We start from the raw sequence: 17,803 nt of genomic DNA, 5'->3' as shown, positions 1-17,803 counted from the left end.
TATATGGCCTTAAACTTGAGACAAGGTTAACCTGAAAGTTAGAATGTAGCCATAATGAGATTTGCGGTTTCTGGAATAAAAATTGAATTAAAGGTGAAAACTAGGCATTAAACGGCTTTAGTAACAAAAGCATGACTTTTTTTATCAGACGTTAATGTTTTGCAATAGATTATTTTTGAATCACTTTTGGATTTTGCCTTCTGTGTTTAAGAATAATATTATACGGCATTATTCCATGTAATCTTAAAAGCTGGACAATGTTTGCTTTTTCAGAGCAGGTTAATAGCTTGGGTGTTCAGGGATCCAGGCTTTCTCTCTGAAAAGCAAGTTGGCAAAGTACTAAGGTCACCTTCTGTCAGCTGTGTCTGGTTCTCCAACTCTGTCCTTTCTTAAACTCAGCCAGTCTGGCCATTCTGCCCCATGCTGCTTCTTCTTCTTTACATTATGACAGTCCTTTTTAAACAGAGTATTGGTTTCTGCACTGCATTGTCCCACATAAACAGAATATTGCTTTCTTATACTGTATAAAGCAGGCAAAGACATATATAAGAAATACAGGGTGTTTTTTCTCTAATAAGAAAAAGCAAACTGTTTAAACCTAAAAACTGTTCTCTGCCCAGTTACCAGAAAGTCTGTGTGTAAAAGACCAGCCATCGTGCTCATGCTATCTGACATTTCCTGTTCAGGCTAGCATAAAAAGCATTAAGAAAATGGGTTCTACCTTAATTATTTAGTGACTTAATAATAGTTCCGCATATTATTTAGGACATTTATAGCAGGAAAGACTAGAACATAGCTCTTCTGCTTCCTGTTCCCACTCTTTATCCTGTTATTTTTCCATATGACCCCTCCCACCCATCTCTTTTCTTCCTGTCTGCATAACAGCATATCAGAATATGGGCATATGTATTGATTGAATTGATATTTTACTCCTCAGCTTGTACAAATACCTATTTGTGCATATAATAAGTACAGGAATACAGCCGTCGTTTTCTGTGAAAGTGACTTCAAGTATAGCGCTGACATAAGCACAGCTAGATTCGGGTCCAGTAGCATCTTCCAGATTAAAAATTCAGGGTATAAGCTTTTGAGAGTCAAAAGCTCCCTTTGTCAGATACCTTTGACTCCTGAAAGCCTTTACCCTGAAAATCTTGTTGGTCTCTAAGGTGCTACTGGACTTGAATTTAGCTGGCTTACTGCAGACCAACATGGCTACCCTCTGAAATGGAAATCTCAGGGATTATGTACTCCAGGCTTTCCCCATATAATTTATAGTAAGACTTGTCAACCTGGACTTGTAATCATTCCAGCTCAAGCATCTTAGTGTCACTCCTGCATGTTACGGTGGAAGCAAAATGGTTGTGATAAGACATAGTGTCCATAAGGTATTGTGCTATGATTTAGGCAACTGATGCAGACGTCAGTCATGATATGTAACAGCGTAATGCAATGCTTGTGACAAGTTTTGCTGACTAAAGTTCTACTGGAATTGCAGTATTTTCCCTTGGAAAAAAATCAGGGTTCAGTTGTAAAATGGGGGTTGTGAAACACAATTTCATGCCCTCCCCATGTGACTGTCTTTAATTCTGCTCTGCTGGCAACCTCAGTATTTCTGCTTAAGTGAAAATGGAGAGCATTCTACATAGGAGATAGTAAAAGAAATTGAAATGTTGAATCCCTTTGAGCATGGAAAAAGAAGATGTTGCTTCAGGCAGATGAAAGAAACATTGTGTGTTAAATCTAACCTGCTAATTTAGAATTATTTTGCCTGCTGTCCCTCTTCATCTGTAGTAAATGCTTACAAATCTCCCTGTTATTTCTTGCCCATGTTGCTAACATCAGACCAGAATAAACCTGTTATCAGATCTTCATGATGATAGAACCTTCACCTCACTTCCTGGTTATGTCAATTAGATATTTGTAGTTATGGGGTTTCACATTTTGTCCCATTGAGATTCAGTTGAGAAAAACCCTGTATGAACCATCACAATCATAAAAGTAAGAATAGACTTAGTCCTCAGTTTTATCCCAGGTCTGGAAATGGATGTACATGCGAGATGAAAAGACCAAAGCTTTAAATAGATAGTTGTGTGCCTGTGTGAACCATTGTTCTCCTGAGCTGTTACAGATCTGGAGGCAAGAAGCTGATGTGCTTAAGATGGGATGATGTAGGGACATGATTGCCCTCTTGAAGTATTTGAAAGGCTGTCACTCAGAGGAGGGCAGGAGCTGTTCCTGTTGGCAGCAGAGGATAGGACTTGCAATAATGGGTTTAAATTGTGGCACCTGCTGGATATTAGGATTTTTTTTTTAATTTTTACTGTAAGAGTTGTTCAACAGTGGAATCACCTACCTTGGGAGGTGGTAAGCTCCCCCTCACTGGCAGTCTTTAAGCAGAGGCTGGACAAACACTTGTCAGGGATTCTCTAGTCTGATCCTGCATTATGCAGGGTGTTGGACTAGATGGTCTGTATGGCCCTTTTTGCAACATATGATATGATATGACGGAGTAGGGCTAAGGAGGAATTTATGGCATTCTTGTCTTACTTTGGGAGCCAGAGCTGCTGATTTTTTCCTAGCTTTGTAATTAATTAATATCTATTTAAAATAAAACTGAACATGAATTAAAGGGATATATTGTGTGTGTGTGTAAAGTGCCGTCAAGTCGCGACCCCTTTTGGGGTATATTACAGTATTTTAAATACACTGAAAATAAATTCTTGGAGCACTTCATCTCTGAGCCAAACTAGACGTTATGGTGACCACTTGTTTGACCTGTGGATGCCAATACCATTTTAGAGAAGAATTTGGCTTGTCTCCCCTCACCAGTGGCTGTTTTGGCACTTGAAAAGGCACGTGTGTAGGGGAACAAGATTGCCTGGTCCCACTGCACTGCAGGTCCATTAAGGATTGGGCCCTCACTGCCTTTTTAAATGGCCAGAATCTTCTGTAAAATGGCAAATATCTAGTTTAACATCTGTAGGCCAATTTTGGATCTGGCCCAATATGGTAACCTTATTTATAAAAAATGATATGTAGTAATTTTTGAGCTTCAGTCAGTCCCATTTGAGCTTGCTTATTTTTAGCCAACTCTTGATTTTGGCAAGAAGAGACTACTCCAGTTAGGCTGCTGGTTAAAGTGCTGGAATGCCTGTTAATTGGGGGGAGAAACAGTTGGAGGGGGCTTGTTGCCCTTATGCTCTGCTTGTGGGTTTCCTGGAGGCATCTAACTGAATGTTGTTGGAAACAGGATGTTGCACAAGAAAGAACCAAAAGGGTATGCTGATGCCAACAGAACAGAATGGTAGGATTGAAGCCAGAGGCTATGTCCTACAGAGGTATTAAAAAAAGAAATAAGCAAAGAGATACCAACTTTATAGAAGAACTAGATTTGAGTCCAGAAGCATTTACAAGATTTTCAAGGTATAAACTTTCGAGAGTCAAAGCTCCCTTCATCAGATAATTGTCAGGCATCTGCTGAATGAAGCTTTGACACTCGAAAGCTTATACCCCAAAAATCTTGTTGGTCTCTAAGGCGCTACTAGGAAGGGATGGCAGCATGGTGTAGCCCAATCTCGTCAGATCTCGGAAGCTAAGCAGGGTCAGTACTTGGAAGCGAGACCTCCAAGGGAGGCTCTGCAGAGGAAGGCAGTGGCAAACCACCTGTGCTTCTCACTTGCCTTGAAAGCCCCTTGCTATGGGTCGCTATAAGTCAGCTGCGACTTGACAGCACATTTACACACACAAGATGCTACTGGACTGGAATCTAGCTCTTCAACTTTTATTTTGGCAACTTCCACTAGCACAATATATAGGAATAAAATATGCTGGAAACAGTGGTCTTCAAAGCCATTATCTTCTCATTGTTCCATTCTTGGCTGATCTGAACTGTGTTTAATAAAGCATTTTCATAAATAAATAAGCATCTGCCAACCCCAACCAACCCCGTTCTTTGTCCTGAATTACTTAGTTGTCAAGGATGCTGAGCTAACTGAGTGAACCCTAAATGGTGAACTCAGGGAATCGTGCTTATGCTGAAGGAGAATAAAAGAATTCCAGCTTGCGAACCTGTCTCAAATTAATTTGCTTTATAAAATTTACAACAGCTCTTTTGTCTCCCAGGGACCGAGAAATACTGCAGTTGTTTGCTTCTCTGAATAATAATCATTGCCATCTTCATCCTTTTTTTCCCCTTTCTTTCTGGCAAAGACTGTTCTGACGAGGTTAATGCAAAGCAAACTGATCACATAAAGAAGCCATTTTAAGATATACACTGCTCGGGAGAACAGCTCTTGCCTATGTCCGAGGCTCAGCATCGGTAGGCATGCGCTGATCCTATCACTTGAATTCAGAAGCATTGATCAGCAGAACATCATGTTGTTTAAATCTGATCGCAGGCTCTGTTTGTAAGGTCACCGTGAAAGAACCGTGTTGCGATCTGAGGTTGACTTGTGTAATGCTAGGCACCCTGACAGCACTACCAGTCCTGTTTCCCCTCCTAAGACCTAGGTTTTTTGCCTTGGGGGAAGGAGTGGGGGAAGGTGTTTTTCTCCGTACCTAGCCTGCCTCGGGATACACTGGCAGCGTGTGTGCTGACCTAACGGAATAGTTTCCCGGTTCTAAAAAAAGTGCTTCTTTTCTGTCGAGGAGGAGGCAGGACTTATGGTTTAGAAGGAAGTGAATTGGATAGGTCAGGAGACTGTACCATTTGTGGACACCCCTTTCCCTTTTATATTCATCTGTCAGATACAGTAGGCGTGCTCCGTGCTTGCTGTGCTCGATGCAAAGCTGGCAGAAAGCAGTCTAAAAATGATCCGCAGATGGGAAGCTTGCTGCTTTTCTTTCTGTCTGCCTTTATTTCCCCCCTCCCTCCCTCTGTCTGGACTCCGCAGGCACTTGTGTTCGAGTTGGAAGCTGTTTGAAAACTAACATGGTTTAATCCACTAACTGCATGTTGGGTAAATTCAAAACCCACATGGTCGTCCTCTTGCAGTCGAATAAGTCGCATCTGATGGACATTTTCTCGGCTTATAGCATAGCAATGAACGTCTGACAGGCGCGACCTTTCGTACAGCAGCCCACATTACTGGCTTTGTGCCCAGAATATTGCTGCAATACAATCTTGTGATTGGTTATCTCCCTATCATGGATTGTTTCAGAAGGGGAAAACGGACCCCTTTTTAATAAATCTGCGATGGCTGGCTGCAGTATGCTCCACCGTAAGTATTTTTTTTTTTTTGCTCGAGACCGAAAGAGTATCGCTTCTGTGTGGTGGTAGACTGAGGGAGCACATGGCAACATAATTATGTGGTGAGACATCAGTGAAATGCTGCCTGGTAAATTTTAACGTATCTGTTTTTTCTACAGGTTGGTACTAAAGAAGTGCCTTTCCTGACGTCTCTGCTGCTTGGAACCGCTTCTAGAGCAGTCTCTGCTTTTTGCCTTGCTTGCTGCCAGCTAGACTGCGACGACAGCACATCCAGCCTTCCACCTCTAGCCCAGCCACCCCCCCTCCTCATTTCTACTTAATAAGCCGAGAGAAAAGCTCTAAGCATCAGGCATTGCACCTAGGCTGCTTTCGTTTATTCTCATAGAAATAAGTTTGCTGGAAAAGTGAGATATCTTCTGCCGGGGGAAAAAAAAATCAAAGAGAGGAGAGATCATTTCTCGATTTGTCGCTCTAAACTGCTGCATCTGTCTGTGCCAAACTAATCAATACCGATTGCACCGCACCAAAAAAAAAAAAAAATTGTAAATTGAGCTGTGTGGAGATTACCTTTCAGACAACTTTTCCCGAGAGCAGCTTGGAAAATCTGTGTCGAAGGGTCTGCCACGTTTCGCAGCTTGCGTTTTGGCACTCAGAATGGGTTACTGAGAGCACAAGCCTAGTCCTAGGCCACACTTTTAAATGCTCATTTAATCTGTGATCTTAGCATTTCTTTAAGTACAACCCCCCCTTTTGATTGACTGTTTCATGCTGGGACTTACTAGTGGGAAATCTTTCCTTGCTGTCGTGACAACACAATTTTACATCTTCTTTTAACGTTGGGCTTGGGGCTTGGGGAAGTATTTTGGAGGTTACATTTTTCATCATTTCCAGTCTTATCAGTTTGGCCTCTCTCTTTTTCTTTTTTTTTTTTTGGTCGTTCGTTTCATTGACAATTTTAACTACCTGTAAAACCTAAACATGGCTGTAAGTGTCACACCAATCCGGGACACAAAATGGCTTACACTGGAAGTGTGTCGAGAGTTCCAAAGAGGGACTTGCTCAAGACCGGATACGGAATGTAAATTTGCACATCCATCAAAAAGCTGCCAAGTTGAAAATGGACGAGTAATCGCCTGCTTTGATTCATTGAAAGTGAGTAAATATTAACATTCTTTTCCAAGTGTAAGGAAAATTAATGCTTGAAACAGTTGTAATCCATAAAGCTGTCGAGTGCAGGTAGTATCTGTTTTTGTTGCTATTAATGGGTTTGTAAGTTATGTACTTGTATTTTGAAGGCAAGGATAGAGCAGAGTATTTTCAGAAAGGTCAGGATATGTCTTATTGGAGGGATTGTATCTCTTGCATCCTTTTTTTAGACTTAAAAAAATGTATCTAGTTAGAACAGGGGTCCCCAACCTTTTTGAGCCCGCAGTCACATTTGAAATTCTGACATGGCACGTTGGTAGCAGCAACAAAATGGCTGCCACAAAATGGTGGCCACAGGAGGTGAAGCCAGCCACAAAATGATTGCCACAGCTTAACTTCAGTGACACAGGGTAGATGCTTGTTGTTTACTGGCAGCTGCCGTCAAAGCAATATTTTAAAAAATATGCGCAATCAAATCAACAAGTCGATCAAGCCCTGCTGGGCAAAAGCTCTACCTGGCCTCACCTACTTCCTAAAAACACTTGGCAGGCACAAGAAAAGATGTCAGTGGGCACCATGGCACCCATGGGCACCACATCAGGGACTCCTGAGTTAGATTATTACAAAGCAGCATTTATAAATTCTGTAATGGTAGCCATGGCTGTATGTAGTAGCACAGACAAGGAAGAATCATGCGGCACATCAAAGATCAACAATTTGACCCTGATAGGCTAAGGCTAATGCATCTGGCATAGTAGTCTGTAGTCTATATCAGCATCAGGCTGACCTCACATGTTATAGAAAGTGGTAGAAGATGGGTGCAAGAGTCAATGGTCATTTCCCTTTTGCACTTCTGGTGCACCGCAGAAAGAGGGATATCTTACACATGATGCTACCCTCAGATAAATTGTTCAGGATTAAATATATGTCTTTTGTTGTTTTAATTAAAATGCACTAGTGCAGCTGTGGCAGCCAAACAACGGAATCTTCAACAATGCCTGGTTTCTGTAGAGTGAGGAAAGCAAATTCTTGACTCTTGTTTTGACTAGCAAATATATGTTTCAAGTTATGTCACGCCAGCTGTGTTCGTTACACTCTATGTCAATTAAGATAGACTTGTCTTAAGATTTCTCAAGAAATGGGTAATGTTATTGTCATTAAGACATTTTTATATGTGCTTGCTGCTCCTGGGATCTCCTTAGCTGACATGTGGATTTCATAGTGCTTGGGAGTCATAGGTGCCTAAGCTGGCGAGCCAAGGAATTGTCATTGAATTATGCTACTTGGCAACATTCTTCATTTTTAAAGGCTCGGGAACCTCTCCACCAAGCACTGCTGCTTATGCATTGTCTTCTCGCTTTCTTGGGATTTGTGACCTTTTTGATCGCCAATGCAAAGAATAAAGAATATAAAGTAATATGAAATGTCTCTCGAGTTGTCTAATACTGTGTATCAACATCTGATAAATGATGTAATTGTCATAATAGTTTTTTTTAAAATCATTACAAATTGGAGTTGCTTTAAAAAGATGAGTCCTCCTATGATAGTATCTTGTGTCTGGCTTGGTCATGACCTATCCATTCTAAGATAGGAGTTGAAACTCCTTTATGTCCAGCTCCCATAGGTGGCAACCTGGTGCTTGTTCATATCAAGCTTGAATACATAGGAAGCAATCCTAAGCATTTCTACTCAGAAGTAAGTCCCGTGTTATTTGGTGGGGCTTACTCCCACGGAAGTGTTTTTAGAATTGCAGCCATAGTCTCTGTCCAGGCTGCAAGGGGTGATTGAACAATCACTTCCAAGAGGGGAACCTTTTGTAAACTAGAAGAGATACAGTTTTTTTCCCTCTTGTACACCTCCCACATTCCCCTTAAGTGAGTGTGTGTCCGAAGATGAGCTAGTAACAATTTTTGTGGGCTAGTTACTTTTGTAGGATTATCAGTGAGGTTGGTTTATATAGTCAGTCCACTTTCTGTTTTAGTTGTATTATTCAATGCCGTAGTGAGCCCTTTGTGAAGAATAGAGCTCCTGGATATTTATGGACTTGACTTACTTTCCTTTTGGGATAAGTGTTGGTCCATATTGGTCCATGTGTTATGTTAGGTGGCTCTCTTGTACATTGAACCCAGGCTTGTAAATAGCCTGTTCTCCAGTAGCAAGGAGGAATCATGTCTGTGTGATCAAGCATGGCAACTATGAAATGTTGTTTCGTTTTTTATTTTAGGCCACAAATTGTCAAAAAGTGTGCATGTGTTCAGTCAGGCTAGTCAGTGTTTTGTAGGCTGATAACTTTGGTGAAATTATTTGCAAGACTTGCAGAGCCATCCTAATCTGTCTAAGTCCACTGAAATCAATGAAGGATCTTTAATATGGCACTGTGAGTTATCTACTAATGTTGGCAGATAAAAGGCACCAGCTTCCACGAGCACAGTTTTACATTGTGTAATCCACCTTGAGTCTCAGGGAGAAAGGCAGACTATAAATAACATAAATTAAATAAATAAGATGGATGGCTTGGAGAAGCTGATCCCTCATAGATGCTGTTTCTGGTCCATGAGTCTCTGGTCTCTGATCTTATGCAAGTTTTGCAGGTAGATAGCTAAATGCAGCATTACGTTTACAGGTGTTCAGTAGCAATACTATAGTTGTCATCTCATGAACACACAAGTTGGATCCACAGGAAGTAACACAGGTTGAATCCACAGGAAGTGAATGGTGACTGTACAATGGCCAAGGATAATTAGCTGAGTGGAGTGATTAAACTCCCTTGTGTTCCCCTGCTTCCACATAGGCATTATTGATTATCCTTAGTCAAAACATGCTCTGAAATAACATTTGGTGTCCGAGGTCATTCATGAACACAAACCCTTAGAGAACAATCACTGTTTGGGAATAGCGAAACACTTAGATTCCGTTCCCAGGAATTTCCTGTGCTAACACCCTAGCAAATTACTTTCTTTCATTCCCTTATTCAGAGCATCATGCATATGCCACTTCTGGCTTTTTTTCCTTAATAAAGAAAATGTCATCAACATAACAAGTTGTAAAGGAAAAAATGGGAAGCCTGCAGAAAATGATATGGGTATATCAATTAAGTATAAAAACTCTTTAAAAGTTAACACAGGGAAGAATAGAATATCCCCCCTCCCTTTAAGTATTTTATGAATCAGGCTACAGGCCATTTTGGAATAATCAGCGTTTAATGGAAGTTGGTTTCAGGTAGCCGGCTCAAGGTTGACTCAGCCTTCCATCCTTCCGAGGTCGGTAAAATGAGTACCCAGCTTGCTGGGGGTAAAGGGAAGATGACTGGGGAAGGCACTGGCAAACCACCCCGTAAACAAACCACTGCCTAGTAAACATCGGGATGTGACGTCACCCCATGGATCAGGAATGACCTGGTGCTTCCACAGGGGACCTTTACCTTTTTAATCACTGGAAGAATTGTGCTGATTCACATGAGCATCTAAACTCATGATCATTGTCGTAAGACAGTAGAGTATGTCATATTACTTCTAGTGCCTAATTAGTCACATGAAGCTATCACTACACACTGGATTGAGCTCCATTATTCATCATGAATAATAATAACTTTAAAAGTTTATTAATGTATATGGTAGAAAAGTGTGGTTGATTGTGAAGTCAACATGTATAGGAGTCAGCGGTTGCCAGATGTCTGAATTGAGTGAATGTACTAGCCCTGCATACACATTAAAGGAAATGCACATATCTGCTGCATGTATGATCATGAGTGTACATCTATTTGTAAGGAAAAGCCAATACATGTTCAATTTAAAAAGAAAACTGGGGGCCACTACTTGAATAAATGGTCAGGGTCAAAAAGGTTAAAAATTTAAAAAGTTAAATCATGGATTGAACTGAACATAGCATATTTTGTCTGTAATGTTAGAATTGCATTATAGTTGTTTTTTTTTTCCAGCAACAAGTTCCTAATATCCTTATGTTTGCCAAGAAGTTTGGGATTTTTGTGAAAAAAATTGTTAGTATTATAATAATTGTTCTGCTATAATGTATTGCTAATTTCAAAGTCCGCTTTGACCACTAGAGTGAACCTACCAATAATTCTCAACAGACCTGTAAATCTGTATGTTTCATCATTTCTGAACAGAATGCTAGCGATGTTGAATTATTTATTAATTAATATATTTATTTTGTATCCTATGTAGGGTTGCCATCCAGTGACTGGCACCCAGTGGGAGACTGGGCAAGGGTGGGGACATGGGCGGGGACATTACAGCAATGGCATGACATCATTTCCGGGCCAAACCCAGAAATGATATTACGGCACTCTAGGGTTCATGCCATTGCTGCAATAGCTTTTTTCCCTTCATTTTTCTCCTGCCAGCCTATTGAACATCAGTGAGGGTCAAGGGGTTGCTTGAGGGAGTTTGCTATATTCTATGCAAAGAATCGTTGATCCAGAAATCAATGGTACAGCACAAGCTTTGTGTGGGGAAAGTCACGCATTCAATCCCTGGTCTCTTTCTCAGGTAGCAGGGTTGGGACAGGCCTCTTCCTGTTGCCTTGGAGAACTGCTGCCAGTCAAAGTAAACTGCATTGGGTAAATTAGCCTGAACAGAGCTCATATACATTTATTGGGGTGGGGTAGTTCTAAAAGAGTTAGTTAAAAAGGGCTAAGGCTGGCTTTCTTCTATGCCTTTATTACTGTTCAGGAAAGTTTATCAAGTTCTCATGCTACATTTGAATATACTGAAACACAGTTTGAGCAGTGAGATCATTTGTATATGCAAGTCAATGGAAATCACTGATGCCAAGCAAAAGGTTTCAACTTTTCCTGAAATATTTAAAAATGTATCTTTTTGTCCAACTGTCTGAGAAGCCCTCTGAAAGGCTATTTATGTCAGATTTGTTACTGAAATTCTATGCTACCTTGGACAGCAAAATAAATCATCGCTGCCTGTCCTAATCTTATTTTATAATTGGTTTTATAATGAGCAGAAAGGCAGTAAGGTTTTCTTTTTAAAATTACATGTTACGTTATACAGATTTTCAGGCAACTGAAGGGAAGTATGAGGTTATGTTTTGAGGTCAGTCAGTCTTTCACACATAATGTTAAAAATGTTGGCTTAAAATGTTAACAATGAAGTGTAAGCAAAAATGTTTGAGGGATTTTCTGTTAAAGTTAGTTACATATTCTTTGTAAAGGAATACAAAGACTAGCGAAGATTACTTTTATGTGAGTTGTATCAACTCTGTTAATATTCCAGTTGGGAAAAAACACTGTGAAATTATGAATCTGTAAATAGTTACAAAACACTTAAAACACCCTGACAATACGTATAAAATGATGATGATGAGAATAAATTAATCCCCAAGGCTAACTTTTTGCACTGGAAAGCTCTTCGGATATCTGTATCTGTGATATGAAGGATTTAGTAGCACGTAACATATGCAGGCTAACACCCCCCCCCCAACAAAGTAAACATTTAGGAAGTGTGTCTGTCTGATAAAAGGTGAGCCAGGTATGGCTGAATGTAGCCGCTGGGCAACACAGCATTTGAATTAGAGGCGGAAACAGCCTAATGCGTTTTTCCTATTTTTAGGTTATGGTGCAGGCAAAGCAAATACCTTCTGAGGGGACCCCACGAAATGGCAGAGTTCTCAGCTGTGCCGTTTCAAATTTTGGCCCCGCTCCCAGGTGCCTTTGCATGTAATATACTGTAGTGGTCATCTGGCCGATATAAATACAGTTTATTGCCAGGTAAAATATTGAAACTTAAAGAATGTAAAAGACAGATTACGTATTATCAGACTCATTGACGCATAACATGTTTTGGGCTCTTCAAAGCCATCCCTTTTGTGTGCCAAAAATGAAGTAAAAATGCGCATTGTTTTGTTGGCACATGAAGGCCTAGTCTTTCAGGAATTTCAGGGGGTGGAGGTTTATGTTGCAGAATTGTGTCCTTCATCCACCTAAAAACAAACAAAAACAAGAAACCTCTTTAAAATTAATTTTTTCTCTTTCAAAAATGTTTGCATTTTTGGCACGCAAGGAGATAGCTTTGAAAGAGTTTTTGTTTTGTTTCTGTGTGGCACAGAAATTCAAGTCTTTTGTGGTACTTCTTAGCAAGGGGACACAAAGTAAACATTTTCCTTTTGATTGAATTTGTTAATTATATTTATTATTATATATTTTTTCACAACTTTTTTTTTTGGCTTCCTGGAATTCTACTTATTTGCTAGAAGACAACCAGAATGGAACCTAACTGACAATTGAGAGAAACAATCCATCTCTACTAAAAATTGTGTTTTCCCCCACAAACTAAAATCATAAAATGTATATACTTTTCAAAGAAGGTGGTAGTTTGAGATATCTAGAATGCAATCCTAAAAAGAGTTACAGTCTTCTACACTCATTGCTTTCAATAGGTTTAGAAAGGTGTAACTCTACTTAGGATTGCAATGTATGTAGTGTCTTGTAAATTACTTGTTTATAATTGCATATCTTTACAGCCCATTCCTGAGCTTTCAGCACCTCCTAAGCCATTTCACAGCCGCTGAAAGCTCGAAAAAAGCCTCTCAAAGGCTTTTTTCTTTTAAAATGGGGCTATTTGCCCCATTGAGAAAAGCGAGGCTGCGCCTGCTAGAAAAAGAAGAAGAGTTGGTTTTTATATGCCAACTTTCTCTGCCACTTAAGGGAGACTCAAACTGGCTTACAATCACCTTCCCTTCCCCTCCCCACAACAGACACCCTGTGAGGTAGGTGGGGCTGAGAGAGCTCTAAGAGAGCTGTGACTAGCCCAAGGTCACCCAGCTGGCTTCATGTGTAGGAGTGGAGAAACAAATTCAGTTCACCAGATTAGCCTCCCCTGCTCATGTGGTGGAGTGGGGAATTAAACCCGGTTCTCCAGATCAGACTCCACCTCTCCAAACCACCGCTCTTAACCACTACACCATGCTGGCTCCTAAAAAGCAGGCGCAGCTTTGCTGTTCTTCCCACCGGCATACCCAGGGCAAAAGGGGACAGGAGGCTGCCTACAGGCAGCCTTGCCCCCCAGATCGCCGCTGGGATGCCCCCGGAATGCCTTTACCCTGGGAGACTGGCGTCTGGGCCTCCCTGCCGGGGTTGGGGCCACTTACGGTGGCATAAGTAGCCCGGATGCCGGCGTGGGGAGCCCCAATGCCAGCACAGCCCCTTCCTGGCCTCCTGATGACTTTTGTCCTCAGAAGTCAGGAATGCGCTGTTAGAAGACTAATGTTTGATCACCGTTAACTTCAGGTGTTAAAAAAATACAGGGGATGAAAGAACGATAGAAAACAATAATTGTATGAAATCCTATATTTGCTTAATGTCACAGGATTGAATCCAGCCAGCTTTTTCACTGCATCTCACTCCGTTCCCATCTTTATTACAGCCCCTACCCCATGTAGCTTTTGTCCATGCAGAACCCGGGATCCTTAGCATAACTTTTTGGTGGTCCAACAAGACCCTCTTTTTTACCAGCAGAAAAGCTAGTTGGATCTAACCCAAGTATTTTAGCAACATGACATGCTAAGTTGCTTGAGTCAGACATCATGTGAAACCATGGTTTAATTCAACTAACTTCGTTTAATTGATTGTCTGAATGTGGCTATTCTGTTAACTTGATAAGCTGGGCTGTATCAAACTAGGATTGCAAGTCATGTTGGCTTATTAACTGCTGCTGTTTTAAGATTTTGCAGACATTCTGGGCTAGTCTTGTCTTATTCCCTTGTGCCACTGTTGCCACAATGGTGGTGAGAATACCGGTTGGATTTCTGCAGGATGGAAAAGAGCAAGGCAATGAAACCAACAGTTGTTGACAAAACTAGGATTTAAATACTCATCTATGGTCAATTATGCATGGGAGTTTTACCTGAGGTCTGTTGCTGGCTGGACCCACACTTTCCTGTTGGAAATCTCTGCACCAGCAGTCTCCAAACTCAAATCAATGCCTGCCCCTTTAAATGTTGCTTTGAAATTGGCTTACATTGCAGTGCTTACTGTGAGAGAAAACCCCACTCCCCAAACCCAATTGCTGCATTAAAAAGCATTTTAAAAACCAAAACCAAAACCCGGAGCAATCTGAAAGGGGTGGGGGGAGAAATCCAACCCTCGGTTTTAAAAAGCCTTTCTTTTGCTCAGAAAGAGCTCCAAGGAAACAGGAAGCATTTGAATCCCGCCTCTTTACATGCTGCTTTGTGATTGGCTGTGAGAGAAAGCAAGCTTCTGTGTCCAGTGCTTTGCCTTATGCCTGGAGATTTCAGCCGGGCTGAGCTCAGGGGAGAGGGAAATGTCGGGTTAACAGAGGAATGGGAAGGCTCGGACATTGCGAGGGCTGGCAGTGAGGTCATTTCTAATGGATGGAAAACTCATGTAGAACTCCAAGGAACACTCTGAGTCAGACGGGGGCGAATGTGAGTCCAAGTATCCATGCATAAATAACCTGTGAGCCTGATTCTTTTTTGAAAACTAACCATAGTGAAACTATGATTTTGTGTTATGTCTGAACAAACGTCATTTTGTTATTTTGAGGCTGCAGTCTGAATTTAATGTATTATTAAAACCCCTTCTACTTTACTTTAAGCATTCCATGCTTCATTCACTGAAACAAGGGTCTACCTTGTTAGTTCGCAGAAAATTCCCTTTGGTTCTCTGTTCTTAGGTATAGATGTACATTCATTCATAGATTTCAGAGGTATATGTGTCTCATTTTGTCCCCTAATAGGTATACATTTCAAAACCTGGCAATCTGTGCACAGAGTCTGTTGAAGGCAGTAGGATTTATCACAAAGAACTGATGACCATCTAAATGTGTCAACAAAAGTAGAGGAATTCAGTGTGGCTTCATTCCAGAAGGATAGTGGCGTCGGTCTACTGCAGCCAAAATTTGTGTGTTGTGCCACTGTAAAGCCAGCAAATTTATTATGGCAGAAGTTTTTCAAGCCAGAGCACACTTCAACAGATGCATAAAATATATTTGCAGCCAACAAAAAGCCATTTGGGCACTGCAAGCATTTTCATAGACATTTGTCTAGTGACCAATCACTCAGATAAAGCTAGTGATACCACTGTAGCTCTACATCTCGATTTACAAAAGTGTGGAGAAGGATAGAACTAATGTTATGAATAGTAGTAGTAGTAGTAGAAGAAGAAGAGTTGGTTTTTATACCCCTCTTTTCTCTACTGTAGAGAGTTTCAAAGTGGCTTACAATTGCCTTCCCTTCCCTCCCCCCCCACAATAGACACCTTGTGAGGTAGATGGGGTGAGAGAGGTCTAAGAGAACTGTGACTAGCTCAAGGTCACCCCTTGGGAGTGGGGAATCAAACCTGGTTCTCCAGATTAGAGTCCGCACTCATGTGGAGGAGCGGGGAATCAAAACCCATTCTCCAGATTGGAGTCAGCTGCTCTTTACCACTACACGCTGGCTCTGGTATCATGGGGGGCAATAGATGACTGCCTTCCTATGCAGTGACAGGTACCACAGTAAGATTTTTAGTGACTTCTCACCATGAACCTCACCTTGATTCTCACTTTCCGTATTAATGTTAGACCATTCTAACTGCTCCTGGCCATTATGCTGTCAGCTCTCATGAAGGCAAATAAACAGGCAGTGGTTACACTTGAGGAGGGGGTGTCACCAAAATTAGGGTCTGTACATTATGCATACTGTACATTATGCATAAAAGAGTTTTGGGGAAAAAACTATGCCTATTACCCACTTCTTCCTGTCCCCTTTAGCATGTGTTCCACTCACAATATGTTTAATGAAGTGTCCCAATTACATGTTATTTCAAGTTACATATATCCCACCATCTTTCTGTTATGGAACCCAATTAGAAAATAGGCCAATATGACAGGAGCAGTAATATGTCATGGGATATTTGTGGATTGGTAAATGTGAAAAGGTCTCGTTCTTATTGTCTGGAAGTCACTTGTACATTTCCTCAAGTCAGAGAATATTTTTTGATTTATTTCTGTAATGTAACAGGTTAAGTTGAAGTTTGTAGAAACAAAAAAAAAATGAAAGTGTGTATTCTCGGGAATCTTATTCACAGACTGGATACTGTACTGACAGTTAGATTCAATGATTTATAGTTTGATTGGGAATAAGTAACATCTTGGTACCCATACCTTTTGCTTTCTTATTGACAGTTTCCAGGCTTCTTAAGTGTGCTGATGAGTAAAGTAAGGAAACTATGATCACCAGAGTATTCTTGAGAATATACATGACTTTTTTCCCTGTCTTTTGTGATGACTGAATTTTTGGACTGAATTTTTCTGAAGTGCGAACTTCTTTTTCTTGAAGTTATAAGGAAGAAGACATTCATTGAAATCACTCATAAAAATGAATTTTCCATCACATTACCCCTGCAAATATCAAAGCAAAGCTGCTTAAAGCAGAAAGAAAATAAACTGCCAATTTCCCCCCCTAAACAATACAGCTTTTTTGTTGGTTTTGGGAAATGAAAATTGTAATTAACAGTGTGCGCAGCCATAGTTAAATAATATGAAACATATGCGTAAGGTCAGATTTAGATGGCTGTTTGACAATATATCTATTTTCACTTAAAAATCCATTCAGCATAGACTGTTGTATTGTTCTAAGATCAACAAATAAAGGAAGGGAAAATCCGATAAACAGTCCAGTCCTGACAGTCTTCAAATTAGTGTGTTCCTATGATGGGACTTGCTTCCAAATAGGTTTGGTGTCACTGTGTGTCATGTATACCTGAGATAAGATGTGAATATAAATTTCTATATGCTCCATGAGTATAATTAGATTTTATAGGGGAGTGCACTGTCAGCCTCACCTACCTCACAAGGTGTCTGTTGTGGGGAGGGGAAGGGAAGGCGATTATAAGCCGGTTTGAGTCTCCCTTAAGTGGTATAGAAAGTCGGCCAATAAAAACCACTACTACTACTACTACTACTACTACTACTACAACAACTACTACTTCTTCTTCTTCTTCTCCTTCTTCTCCTCCTCCTCCTCCTCCTCCTTCTCCTCCTCCTCTAGAACCCTTTACATGAAGGATATTGAGACTGAGTGTGATTGGCAACAATGGGCCTAAGCTGGTTTTAAGCTCCAATCCTGCAGTTTATGTGGGTTTTTGAGTGCACAGTTGGTGTTCCATTTTAGTTTAATAATTGATTTGGACTTGTTACCCTGTAAGCTATGTGTGGGTGGCAACACTCTGAAAACTAAAAATACAGAAATAAGCTCTTAAAAAGCCCAGATAAATAAAAAATGATGTTTCTGAGAATAAGAGGCTTTAAAAAAAAAAGAATTATGATGTTTTAACTAGTTTGGTCAATGCTATGCTTTTGGAATCCAAGATGAAACTTTTGACATCATTTTTCCGTGGAAGACCTAGCTGTCTTTGTAAGGAGAAAGGGCAGGAAGTGAAAATCCTCCTCCCAGAGTGAAGAGTCTTTGCTGCAGCAT

The 17,803-nt window shown here is 40.7% G+C and overlaps 1 protein-coding gene across 10 annotated transcripts in view; it reads left to right on the top strand.

Annotated features, from left to right (window-relative positions):
• MBNL1 (muscleblind like splicing regulator 1) overlaps positions 1 to 17,803 on the top strand; it is a 204,671-nt gene that overhangs the window by 18,093 nt on the left and 168,775 nt on the right. For 3 of the 10 annotated variants that reach the window (XM_056850312.1, XM_056850311.1, XM_056850310.1), the window contains exons 1-2: positions 4,859 to 5,219; positions 5,368 to 6,361. The exons of 1 other annotated variant lie outside the window; for it this stretch is intronic. In XM_056850312.1, coding sequence (XP_056706290.1) covers positions 6,188 to 6,361 — 174 coding nt within the window. In that variant the 5' untranslated portion in view covers positions 4,859 to 5,219; positions 5,368 to 6,187. Of the gene's footprint in view, positions 1 to 4,858; positions 5,220 to 5,367; positions 6,362 to 17,803 lie in introns of those variants that run through there. 6 more of the 10 variants (XM_056850313.1, XM_056850307.1, XM_056850305.1 and 3 more) reach the window with 3 other exon arrangements.

Source organism: Euleptes europaea, chromosome 5 (genome assembly GCF_029931775.1).
Source record: "Euleptes europaea isolate rEulEur1 chromosome 5, rEulEur1.hap1, whole genome shotgun sequence".
In the NCBI taxonomy this organism is placed as follows: Eukaryota; Metazoa; Chordata; class Lepidosauria; order Squamata; family Sphaerodactylidae; genus Euleptes; species Euleptes europaea.
This window is presented reverse-complemented; position numbering and strand designations above follow the sequence as displayed.